The sequence below is a fragment of the Rhinichthys klamathensis genome, unplaced genomic scaffold (assembly GCF_029890125.1).
Source record: "Rhinichthys klamathensis goyatoka isolate OS25496 unplaced genomic scaffold, OSU_Roscu_1.1 h1tg000325l_1, whole genome shotgun sequence".
Classification (NCBI taxonomy): Eukaryota; Metazoa; Chordata; class Actinopteri; order Cypriniformes; family Leuciscidae; genus Rhinichthys; species Rhinichthys klamathensis.
The window spans coordinates 915443-929199 of record NW_026606840.1 but is presented as its reverse complement, the minus strand read 5'-3'; the positions used below and the strand labels follow the sequence as shown (position 1 = coordinate 929199).

General features: G+C 41.1%; 1 protein-coding gene across 1 annotated transcript; it reads right to left on the bottom strand.

Annotated features, from left to right (window-relative positions):
• Positions 1-342: 342 nt before the first annotated feature.
• LOC130105695 (nephronectin) lies at positions 343-13208 on the bottom strand. The gene is made up of 4 exons (XM_056271827.1): positions 13142-13208; positions 12821-12940; positions 11357-11491; positions 343-551 (listed from the first exon to the last, which is right to left on the bottom strand). Exons 1-4 carry the CDS (start codon positions 13206-13208, stop codon positions 343-345), a joined length of 531 nt encoding a protein of 176 aa, XP_056127802.1.
• Positions 13209-13757: the final 549 nt, after the last annotated feature.

Genomic DNA, 13757 nt, shown 5'->3' with positions numbered 1-13757 from the left:
GATAATTCAGGCTTCATGCCTGTGTGCCTGTATAACTGTTTGACTGAGTATTTGCAGAGTTACAGTTCATTTTTCAGAATGGACTTCACTGACAGAGAGAACGCAGAACGTGCATCATGTTTATTTTTCTTTATTAGGCGAAAAGCACAACACTTTGTTTTTATTATGAGGTTCCACAAAAAAAATACAAACTCAACAGGATCGAATGATGTACAACACTTATATGTAAGATCAAAATCAACAGAGTAATTTGAGTCTCTTTTGCACTGATAAGGAAAAAAGTGAGCTGGTATCGCCGGCGAGACCGCCGACCCCAGAGGGTTAATTGATAGTGTTTTTTTGTTAAAGTGGTTTCTTTACTGGCCTCGTCAGTTTGGAGTGTTTATACTGGAAGTACATAGCAGCCCATGACAGTCCATTGCTCTTCTTCCAGCATCTGAAGCCATCTCCAGCGTAGCCCTTCTCACACTGGCAAGTGTATGAGCCTTCTATGTTCACACAGCTGGCTTGGTGGCTGCAGTGATGGTTGCCCGTCAGACACTCATCTTTATCTGTAACGCATAAGAGAGGAAAACTCAGGTGAGAGCTGTTGATAAGCTCGCCTGTCTGTAACAATAAGGACTGGTTTGTTAATGTATTTTAGACCGATTTGACTGATTTTTTGAAACAGGCTCCTTTTCCGGAAATGAATTTTGTAAAATGTACTCAATGTGTTCGCTTTTTCTAAATCACCTCAACCCTGTGTCTTTAAAGGAACACGCCGACTTTTTGGGGCTTTAGCTTATTCACCGTATCCCCGAGAGTTAGATAAGTCCATACATACCTTTTTCATCTCAGTGCGTGCTGTAACTCTATCTGACGCACCCACCGCTAGCCTAGCTTAGCACAAAGACTGGATGTAAATGGCTCCAGCTAGCATACTGATCCACTCTGTCCAGTCTGTGCTATCGATGGGATGGCCGTATCCTTCAGCACACGTTTCATGGTCCGTGTGGCAAATTCCATTTTTTCAAAATAGTCGTCCTCAGTGAAATGTACTGACCAAACACGATGGTCCTTGATGATCTCTTCAGGTGTGTTTGGATCTAACGTTATATCCAGAGCAAGTAACTTAGCCATTGATTCATCAGGTCAGCGTTTTTGGTTGGAATTCTATGAAATTTCATGGTATTACCTGGTCTCCCCTGTTTAGTGTCGCAGCTCTTTACAATACAGCGAACACCCATGATTGTAAACTATGCTTTTACTATCTAGCAGTGTTGGGCAAGTTACTTTTAAAAAGTAATTAGTTACAGTTACTAGTTACTACTTCCAAAAAGTAACTAAATTAGTTACTCAGTTACAAATTTTAAAAGTAACTAGTTACTTAAGAAAGTAACTATTGCGTTACTTTCAAGTAAAATTAAATTTGAAATGCTCAAATGTGACCCCACCTCTACCCCTCTTTAACGGAATTAAAATACATGTGCATGTTCAATTATTTATGATAAATCTGAATATTATAATGAAATGGACACTTAATACAATACATTATTAACAGAAACATGAAACATTGTACCTAAAAAAAAAAAAAATGTTGCTGTGGGACTAAGTGAGACTACCCTCTAATCAAATGCCATGTATGTAGATATTATGTTTATATAGTGGATCAATGCAAATAACACAATAGATGTTTTGGAACTTTTGATATTTATTGCCCCTCAACAGGCCACAACTGGGCCAAATTAAATTAAGCTTGTTAAGCTCGTCGCCATACCTGTCTCTCGTTGACTGACTGGCTTGTGTTGTTCCTTGTGTGTCCTGTCCTGTCCTGTCCGACTAGGCCTATGCGTTATGATGGGTCGTTAGCAATTCATGAGCGTTAGCCGTTAGTGATGATGGGTCGTTCGCGAATGAGCTTTTGATGGGTCGTTCGCGATTCGCGAATGAGCCGACTCTAAGAGCCGGCTCTTTTAGGTGAACGTCGGGAGCTGGCTCGCATATCTGAAGACCCGACTCAATTATTTAATTTCTATAGGCTAAATTTGTAAAAAATAATGTAATAAAAATTGAAATATTATAGTCAAAGTCATTTAAAGAGCCGTTTGTGAGCCAAAAGAGCTGGCTCTTTTCAGTGAGCTAAGTCAAAAGAGCCGAATGCCCATCACTACTATGTGTGCTTTCGAACACCCGCCCAACTCTACCTCTGATTGGCTTACAATGACATTTTACTCTACCTCAGCCAATCGTCGGCATTTATGCGCTTGTCTCGTGCTCTGCCCACTAACCAAGAAAGAACAGTAAAAAAAAAGTATTTGCCTCTCGCTCAGAGATCTAGTTGGTCTGATGAAAAAAAAAACAGCTTCATCAGTTATAGTAATGCGCCGCACTTTTTGGCAGTAACGGCGTTATTAAGATGAGAAGAGTAATCAATTAGATTACTCGTTACTGGAAAAAGTAATGCCGTTAGTGTTATTCCCATCACTGCTATCTAGTAATTGCTGACTCTTACTCCAACTCTGAACGAACTCTCTGCTCCTCACAACGGTGCGTCTCAGGTGCTGCGGTAATCACTGAGTAAATGACAGAATTTTCATTTTTGGGTGGAGTATCCCTTTAACAAAAAAATGTATCCCCTTTATATTATCTTAATTATGACAGTATTATAATGATAATGCTATTTTGATGAAATACATAGAACACAATTATTTTCTTTTCATATTACCAAATGGTATTTACAATATAGCTAACTACTTAACACCATAAGTTATTTTAAAACGTCTTACTTTGATAATAGCAATTTCAGAGTTAATACATATTTTCACTTGCTATAATCTTTTTTTTTCTGACACAACCACAATATTGTCAGCTCTTTCAGCACAAACTATATATATATATTTTTTTTTATTATTTCCCTCATTTTAAAGTCATGTTAGAAGCTAGCAACACCCAAAATGACTTATGCATGCAAAATATGGTTATTTTGTCAACATCATGTTTTATAAACAATTTAATATTTTCGGTCTGATTGTGGTAACCATTCTTGATATTGATTATCATAGTAGATATTAGGGATGCACCGATCCACATTTTTTCACTTCCGATCCGATCCCGATACCTGAATTTGGATATCGGCCGATACCGATTCTATTCCGATACCAGAGCTGTGTTTGCTTTAATATTATTATCATCATTATTGTTGATTTTATATGATGCTGAAATAAACTCCTCTCAACAGGCAAGTATGATATGTACGTATCTATGTGTGTATGTCCTAAAAGGCAACTTTAGGTAAATATAAGGTCAGAAAAACAGGGAAATCCTGTTAACAGGAAAAATCCCATTCTGAAAGCAAATATGCAACTGTAAGGGTTTTAAATTGATTGTCATGTCAATATTTATTACATTCCCAAAATGTCAAATACTTGAGTCTTGAAATATAAGAAAAGTGCAAGTGTAAACATCTTACACACACAAACTATCAATAAAACAGTTTGCATCAACAGCAAAAAAACAAGTACACTGGCTCTTGTAGCATCAACAAATCAAGGTTTTAAAATGTAAAATATTAGAAATATAAGAAAAGTGCAATAGTCCAACATTTTCGTAGGCTATTCGTGATTCAGCTGCTCTGAATTGTCAAAACACCATTCAAACTCTATTAAAACTTCTTGCTACGGATGCGAAAAACGCAGATTTTTTTTTATGACGGACGAAAGTTTCAGTGGCAATATATGCAAGCGTGATTGACATAACGTGAGGTCGTATTTATTTTTTAACGTGCGAAAATTTCAGACGTGAATTTCGGACTCCGTGTGCAAGGGCCTTAACACACACACACACACGCACACACACACACTATCAATAAAACGGCTCCCGTTGTCTTTCTGCCCACTGGCTAAAAAATCCTCGTGCTCTTTAACGTGGTGCTTTTTTAAATGTTTGATTGCGTTCGTTGTGTTGACCGACGCGAGGGAGCTTCCACCTCTCTGAATTACAGCTTTGCAAACATTGCATTTTGCTGTCTTGCTCCGCGGTGTTTCCAGTGTGAAGTATTTCCACACAGCGGACATAATGCTGCTCAATGCTTTCCTGCTAGCTGGCTGCAAACTGCGGAATGGATTTTCTGAGCGGAGGCGTGTCTCATGACTCTGTGTCTATTTGAGCCGCGCCTCCGTTCAGGAAATCCATTCCACAGTTTGCAGCCAGCTAGCAGACTAGCCGGCGGGAACCAATTTTGGAGTCATTTCAGCAGACAACGTTAAAGCGCAGACATGGCTCATGGATATCGGATATCTCCGCTGGTTGGATCGGGAAAATCCGATACGTGAATTTACGCTGGTATCGGTCCCGATACCGATACTGGATCGGATCGGCCCCATCCCTAGTAGATATTACTCAATCATTCATCATTTCAGTTTATTCATTCTTTGAAGTGAATGATAGATTTGTTTATAGTTACAGTATAATCAATATTTGACATGTTATGATCCATATTAATTGATAGGCAGCCAAACACATTTTGGTGAGAACATATAAACAGCAGGAGATTGCACTCAATGGTTAATACATCTGAATATGCTGAACAAATTAACTAAAAATAATTCCTTGATAACTTGTATTTTAAATTGTGTAGCTTGTTTTGTCCCAGTACTAAAGACAAAGTGAGAAAATTAATTATCAAAAGCTAAATTTGGCCCAAAAATGGTGAATTGAGTAATGACAGATCAATTCCTAAGCATGCACACACGCACACATGCTACACTTGTCAAGCATAACCTCACATACATCAGTGTTGTGTGGGGACAATTAATATAATCAAACTGTTTGGGCTGGCATAACTTATGCATCACTTATTGTGACTAAAGTCCCATTCACACACTATGAATTATAACTGTAACATCATCTATAACCATATAGTACAAAAAATTTAATAAATAAGAAATTAAAAATATATAATTGGAATCAATTTCAGAACTTTTTTCTTCCTGCTGATGAATGACAAAAAATATACTGCCAATCAAAATTCATCCGACTTGAAAAGCATGTTTAGAATAACAGAACATTATTGTTCATTGGTGTGGACTAGTGGTCGACCGACCGACCAATTTTTAAAATATCGGCATTGGCCGATACGTTTTTCTGATTGGCTGATGTGTTGGAAGCGGGACTTTAATTTTGACGGGCAGCGCGACGGGCTGTTACCAATCAAATTAAATAATTTACATTGAAAGATTACAACTGTATTAAATGAGATTATGAGAGTGTATATTTTGAAATATTTTTTGAATATATAAATAAGGAATGTTGAAAAGAATGATACTTTGAAACTAAACCGCCAGTAGGTGGCGGCAGGCGACTGTCTTAATGAGCGAGTCATTGAGTCATTCATTCAAACAGCTGATTTATTCAGAATGAGACTGTTACGCTCCGCCAGATCTACGGACTCCGCCCATTCGTTCACTCTTCCCTGATTACTAATTCACCACACCTGTACCTCCTCACCTGTTCACTATATAACATTCACTTGCACCCCACTTCCTTGTCTGATCTTGTTTTTCCATGGACACATAGGGTGCTTCTCAATATCCCTCCTCGTCTCCTCGATCCTTCGTCCTCCATCCTATTGACCCGGAAACCGATCGAGCTCAGCCATCTTGAAGGACATCTCAATTCTCTAATTGCACCGCGAGGATCGAGGAGTGAGGAGGCTTCCAGAGGAGCTATGAGCGAGGATGCACAGTTGCATGCTTTGCGGAAGTGTTTTACCGACTAAACGTGACGCACGTATAAATTCTCCTCCCCCTTCACGTCGGTCACAATAATTTTAATTTATACTTTACCATTGCAGTTTAAATAAACCACACATCTCACATATTTCAACAGGGTATCTTGCTTTACTATTATTTATTACTAATTTCTTAAATAACCAAACTTCAACAACATAAGGGCAGATCCTTTGAGCGCTGCTGATGACGCAGTGAAGTGACGCTCGAGTGATCAAGTATTCCAAAGTATAAAAAAAAACTTTCATTCGATTCCTCTGTCCTCATTTTCTTTCCTTGCAGCCTTCCCTCGCATCCTGCAGGGGGTGGAGCTGAGACGCGAGGAAAGGAAACGAGGATGCACAAATAAGAATTGAGAAGCACCCACAGACTCTATCTCAATCCTTACCTGTTCCACTTACCTGCTATCCTCGTCATCCGCTCCCGTTCCACAGTCCTTTGCAGCCTTCCCTCGCATCCTGCAGGGGGTGGAGCTGAGACGCGAGGAAAGGAAGCGAGGAAAGGAAACGAGGATGCACAAATAAGAATTGAGAAGCACCCACAGACTCTATCTCAATCCTTACCTGTTCCACTTACCTGCTATCCTCGTCATCCGCTCCCGTTCCACAGTCCTTCGACCATCTCCAAAGACTGTCATCAGTGGTTACCATCCAGCTCGTTCCGATCTCCACCTGTGAAGGACATTATAGTTATTCATCAGCTAAGTTCCTTTCATCTGATCATCACTGTGTTCAACTTACCATTTACATCTGCTGGCTTCCGTGCTTCTGTTCAAAATAAACATCTGTTATATTTTACTCACCTGTATGCTTCATCACTATCCGTGACAGAAGATCAGACCACATGCAGAATCCCACAGAGCCCGCTATGGATCCACCCCGCGATCCGTTTGCTGAGTTGGTTCACGCTGTCAGAATGTCTCTTCATGAACAAGGTATTCAGGGATTTCCTCAATCGATTTGTGGTGGTTTACATAGATGACATCCTCATTTATTCCCGGAACCTCTCAGAACATCACCAGTACGTTACGCAGGTCCTAGAGAAGCTTTGACACCATCAGCTTTATCTCAAACTCGTAAAGTGCGAGTTCCACACCACCTCAGTCCACTTCCTAGGGTACGTCATCGATCAACACGGCATACAGATGGACCAGAGGAAGGTGGACACCATCCGGAATTGGCCTCAACCCACTACTGTTAAGGAAATCCAACGTTTCCTAGGATTTGCTTTTTTCTACCGAAGGTTCATCAACAACTACAGTCTCATCAGCTCACCCATGACTTCCACCCTCAAAGGCCGGCCCAAGTCTCTGTCCTTGACCTCCGAATCCTTCCATCGATTGAAAGAAGCCTTTCAGTCCGCTCCGATCCTGGTCCATCCTAATCCTGATCTTCCCTTCATCATCGAAGTTGATGCCTCTTCTGTCGTGGTCGGAGCGGTTCTATCACAGTGGCAGGGTGATCCTCCTTAACTCCATCCATGTGCCTTCTACTCTAGGAAGCTCTCCTTGGCGGAGCAGAACTACGACATCGGTAACACAGAACTGCTTGCCATCAAATTGGCCCTAGAGGAATGGAGACATTGGCTGGAGGGAGCTGTTCACAAATTTGCAGTAATCACGACCACCGTAATCTGGAATATCTAAGAGAGGCTAAGAGACTGAATCCCCGTCAGGCCCGATGGCCGTTATTCTTCACACGGTTCAACTTCACCGTAACCTACTGCCCTGGAATCAAGAACTGTAAAGCTTATGCTCTTTCCCGTCTTCACAAAACTACTCCAGACAAAACCCATCCGGAACCCATTCTCCCTCCAGCCATGTTCGTCAATCCCATTACATGGGATATCGATGAGCAGATCTCTTAAGAAAATCATGCCAACCCTGCTCCGCCAAGAGGTTCAGAAGGGCTCACCTACGTTCCACCTCCTCATCGTTTGGCCTTTCTGGACTCAGCTCACACATCTCCGGGCTCTGGACACCCAGGTAGCCGGCGTACCCTCTCGCTCTTTTTTGACCGATCTTCCGAAGTCAAAGAATTCCACTTGCGTCTTCGTCGTCGTGGATCATTACTCCAAGGCCTGCAGATTGATACCCATGCCCGGTCTACCAACGGTTTTCGAAGCCACCGAGGCTCTGTTTCAGCAGGTGTTCAGAAACTTCGGCATTCCCGAGGATATTGTGTCCGACCGTGGCCCCCTGTTTCTCCGTAAGTCTCTTCGGGATACCATCCTCAAACCAACGGCCAGACTGAGCGCACAATCCAAGAGATCGGGAGATACCTGAGGTCCTATTGCCACCAGAACCAGAACAGCTGGAGCCAATACCTCCCCTGGGCAGAATATGCACAAAACTCTCTTCGCCAATCCACCACTGGGCTCATCCCGTTCCAGTGTATGTTAGCATACCAACCTCCGCTGTTTCCCTGGTCGGGTGAGCCCTCGGAGATTCCAGCTGTCAACCACTGGTTCGAGCAGAGCGAGAGGGTTTGGGACTCAGCTCACGTTCATCTACAACGGGCAGTGCGGAGACACAAGACTAAAGCTGATCGTCATCGTTCTACTACTCCGCTGTATCAACCCAGACAAAAAGTATGGCGCTCAACACGGGACATCCGTCTTCGCCTGCCCTGCCGTAATCTGAGTCCTCGATATACATCGGACCTTTCACTGTGCAGAGGCAGCTCAACGAAGTCACCTACAGGCTCAACTTACCACCTCACTTTAGAATTTCACCTTCCTTCCATGTGTCACTCCTGAAACCTCCCACTGAACCTGTCTCTCCTCCTCCCACAGATCTTGGTGATGCCGATGTACCTCCTCCTCCCAACCTTGCCAAAGAGGAACCTATCTACCGGGTTCAAGACGTTCTGGATTCGCGACGACGTGGTGCCAGATTAGAGTACCGAATCGACTGGGAGGACTTCGGACCAGAGGAACAATCATGGGTCCCACGTGACGATATCCTCGATCCAGCACTCCTCATCCAATTTCACACCGAAAATCCAAATCGTCCAGCTCCCAGGGGTCGTGGCTCGTGGTAGACCTCGTCGTCATCGTCACCATCTTTCTACCCAGTCGTCAGGAGCCGCCCGTGGAGGAGGTGGTACTGTCACAACTCCACCAGATCTACAGACTCCTCCCACTAGTTCACTCTCCCCTGATTACTGATTCACCACACCTGTACCTCGTCACCTGTTCACTATATAACATTTACTTGCACCTCACATCCTTGTCTGATCTCATCTTTCCATGGACACAGACTCTACCTCAATCCTTACCTGTTCCACTTACCTGCTATCCTCGTCATCCGCTCCCGTTCCACAGTCCTTCGACCATCTCCAAAGACTGTCATCAGTGGTTAACATCCAGCTCGTTCCGATCTCCACCTGTGAAGGACATTATAGTTATTCATCAGCTAAGTTCCTTTCATCTGATCATCACTGTGCTCAACTTACCATTTACATCTGCTGGCTTCCGTACTTCTGTTCAAAATAAACATCTGTTATATTTTACTCACCTGTCTGCTTCATCACTATCCGTGACAGAGGCAGTTTATGAATGGGTAATTTAAACTTTGACTCAACCGATTCGTTCAAAACGCTGAATCATTCAGTAATGAAACACGGCTGAGTGTTCCGTTGAGTTGCACGATGGTTCTGCTGTGATCTTTGTTTGGAACTATTTTTGCTGCTATTTTCGCAGCTTTGTTTATTGAACTGTTATGAAATCATTGTCTCGGTTTCAATCGTGATGGTATTCCGGAAAACAGCACTCTGGTGTGATGTTTCTTAACTGTATAATATGTTATAAATAATTTTGAGCCTCAACAGCGCAACTTTGTTGCCGTCAGTAGGCCTACATTAGGTAGGCCTATATTAATATCAACTATAGGCTAGGGGTGTGCACGAATATTCGATCTGTAATTATTATTAAAAAAATAAAATACTATTCGAATTTTACTAAGTTGCTTTGCTGGCCGTAAATGCAGTGAATTCATGATAAATCCCAAGCACTAACTTGCAATTATAATTAAATGCACTGGGTGGCACCGTGGAGCGTGTTTAACAAGTTGTTTGTATTTGATCACATAATGTTGTCGTCTGCCTCGCGAAGTTTGAAATTAGGCTACTCAGATGAAAATTCTTACTAAATGATCTTACAAAATGGAATTACTTTTGATCAAATTAATTAATGAATCTGAGTTATCATAATATCCCCACCATGAGAAATCACATGAAATCCAAACACCACTCGACTGAGGAAAGACAGCTGTCAATCACTGCATCCCGACTGCAGGTAAAGCGCAGCTGTATAGCCTACCCCGAGTGATCCGAGATAACTTATCTTATAGCTTAATGAGTTTGAGACATATGCTTCCTTTAAATTTTGTTGAGGGAGACAGGTTTAAGAACAGAAAACATAAAGTGCTGTCAGAAACTTTGCTTAGAACACCGTTATCTTTGTCTCTGCAACGTCTGTCAGCGCAGCATGTTTTCTCACTCGAGCTTGTGAATATTATTGTTTTCTCAACATGAACGTGAAACAATATAAACACGATAACCATATTCTGACTCGGCCTGTACGATAACTGGCGTAGTCTGCTTTATCAGCGTTTTTTTTCTCTCCGTTAGCCTGCTTGAGCCTAAATGCTTTTCTTGAGAAGTACAATTCTCTTACACTTGTCCCTTCAAAAAACACACGTGTCACGGTCGAGCCCTGATATGTTTTCCTTGATTGGTTTTCCCTGAAGAAAATTACGTTGTTGAAAACGAAAGTAAAAGAGTGATGCACGTTCATTGCGTTTTACCGTGATGAGAGTTCTGTGTCTTTATTAAACTTAACACATCATAATGATTTATCTGTCATCCACCCTCGATTAATTGGAATGTTGTGTTTTATTACTTGGCCCGCCCGACCCGCGGATTATGATCTGCGCAGTACTATCGGCAAACTATACGGTTTGAGAATGGACACAGGCCGGGAACCCGCAACAGAACCGTCGCGGTGGAAAAAGTGTATCTGAGCATGTGACTCTGTCTGAGTTTTGTCGAGAGCCGGAGGCGGCACGAAACTTGACGGAGGTGCCCGCCTCGTAATTCTCTATGCAGGAAAAACCCTGATATATATATATATATATATATATATAATAAAAATATCGGCTTTATATCGGCCACCCCGCTCTCTAAGATATTGGCATCGGCCATTAAAAATCCAATATCGGTCGACCACTAGTGTGGACACTTAGCTATTATATATATATATATTTTTTTCTTTTCTGTTCTTTTTTTGGGAACAGGCCTTAAACGTGTTAAGAGAGAATCACACAAAGGTAAAAAAAAATTTTCACGATTTCTCACAACTTTTGTCAAATCAACTTAGATTCACTAAAGTTCAGATAACATAATAATTTGAGTTTCTGTCAATTACCAATTTCATTCTTTGTTTTAAATTTTAGTCTCAATGAACTCAAAATTTTAAGGCAACCAAGTTACTTGATTTTTTACGTTAAACCATGAATCATTTTTTACAGTGTTCAGTGCAGTCTACTTATTTATTCATGAATAACTTTAGGCCTTTGTAGATGAGGGTACCTCGACATGTGACTGTATCCTGAAGTGTTCCCAAGATATATCCATCCTTACAGACACAAATGAAACTCCCAAAAGTGTTCCTGCACGACTGGCGTTCTGTGCAAGTGTGGGAGAGACCGTCACACTCATTTATGTCTACAAAAGACATAACTGATTAGTAGATGGTATACGAAAATCAGAAGATAAAATGATCATTTCAATTATATGCCACATATAGTTCTATCATAGGAACAATTTGAATGCTCATGCAACAATGTACCCTTTTCACTGCAAATTTAATGTATGTTTATAACACTATTTTGTATTATATTACCTTGGCATTAAATAACAGAAAACTAGTTAACACTGCTCCGTGAGAATAATTCTGTTTTTTTCTTTTGTAAAGTCATAGAAACGCTTTTGCTATTGGTGCAAATGAAAAAGCGAGTAAATGAAAGGCTCCCTGAAAGTTTGCAACAACATTACTCGAATTTGCTGCAATGTTCTTTGCTCAATGTTAATTTGTGACCTTTACATTTCCAGGGGTGTCAAACTCACAGCCACAGCCCTGCAGAGTTTAGCTTCAAGCTTAATTAAACACCCCTGATCAGCTAATCAAGTCCTTCAGGCTTATTTGAAAACTGCAGGTTGAAGCAGGGTTGGAACTAAACTCTGTAGGGCTGTGGCCCTCCAGGAACTGAGTTTAACACCTGTGCATTAGACTGTCATCTATAGGGTCATAAACACAGTGGCTAGTAATTTCCATAATGAAAAGAGAAAAGTAGTTTAAAGTGGCTCTGCAGTGACAGAAAATGTGTAAAAGTCTCTAACAAGCCCAACTTCATATGCTGAACGAACAATGGTCTGCCTTATCATATTCTACATTTCATTTGGATGAGGACTTCTTACTATTGTTATCTACAGGGTCACTGTACAATTTTAGGACCTTCTGAACAACCGATAAATGGTCTGGGCTGGAGAAGAGTATCATGAACATTAGGGTGAGGGTTTGCTAATGACAGACTTTCTGGCTGTGTAGGTAGGAGCCATTAGCTTGCTATGTGGGGGTTGCTGAAATGTCCTGTATGCTGCATGGGAAGCTGTCTCCCCACCTGTTCTCAGCAGATGCCAAAAAGATATTTTTTGGCATATGCTGCTTCACCTCACTCCAACAATTCTGACAGTTCAAAGGAGGCCATTGTTACACCATCCCTTACCTAGCGACAATGTGCATTTTGATTTCTCCCCCTCCAAGTAAAAATGGCACATATCTGTAACAGTGCCATTTATGCATTTATATATCCAATCATTGTCCAAGTAGGACTCACTGACCTTAGGTACATTAAATTTGCCCAATTTCATAAATAAGTCTACCTACAACATAGTACATAATAAAAAGTTTAAAAATATGTCTATAATGGAGGTTCAAACTAAGTTTAACACATTGAAAGTTGAGATAAGGCAACACTAGAAATGAGGGATCACCTTTGCACGTTCTGTTATCTGAAGCCAAGTGGAGCCCTGGAGGACACGAACAGCCCACTTCACCTTCTCTCTCAATCTGGCAACCAAACTGGCAGCGAAGAGAGGTGCAGTCCAGTTCATCTGGAAAGCAAATAAAATAATAAATCAAAAAAAGGGGGGAAGCCTGGAAAAAGTAACACACATACACACTCTGATAAAGTACCTTGATACCTACAGTACCTATAATTAGGACACATGTAAATATAGAGTGTATTGAGGTAATTTTTCACTTTTATCATGAATCTGGCAACCATTTGGTTCACCAAAGATAATTTGCCTTACTGATGCAGGATTTTCCATCAGTGTCCAGCATGTATCCATGATTGCAGAAACAACGGTAACTCCCCATAGTGTTCATGCATCTGTGGGAACAGGGCCTTTTAGGTAGGCCACATTCATTGATATCTGTAGTAAAAAGAATATGCAAAAATAAAAATAAATGTTCATTTGTATATTATCTGTACACTACAAACTAACTGATCATAATATAGCAATGAATTGTGATACTTTCAATAGTTCAAATGGGTCATATTGCATACATATTGGCACCTAAAACAATTTGTTTTTGATTACATTTTCCCCTTACACTGTAAGGGGTCATTCACACAGAACACATCTTTGCGTCTAAACACGCTCAGGAATGATTTTAAAAAAGCACAGACACAGAGCGCGAGGGTCTCAAGATGCACTTTTGAGATGTGAAGCAATAATGGAAATAACAGAAATAGCCAAACAACAGATTAGATAGCTACTTTTTTGGCATGAATTAAAAAGAAGAAAATAGCACTAATATGGCATAACTATGGCATTTGACCTTGATCAAAATTGTGTCACTGCTCAGAGAACGACGGGACAGAGATTTGTTTAGGTTCACCCCGTCCTTTGACGCTGTCAAATA

Coding starts and splice junctions, on each gene's coding strand:
- LOC130105695 (XM_056271827.1), bottom strand. CDS start 13,208: ATGGGGAGTTACCGTTGTTTCTGCAATCATGGATACATGCTGGACACT. Junction 11,492..12,820: donor AGATAACAGAACGTGCAAAG/GTGATCCCTCAT, acceptor TGTCTTTTGTAG/ACATAAATGAGTGTGACGGT. Junction 552..11,356: donor GGATACAGTCACATGTCGAG/GTACCCTCATCT, acceptor TATGCGTTACAG/ATAAAGATGAGTGTCTGACG.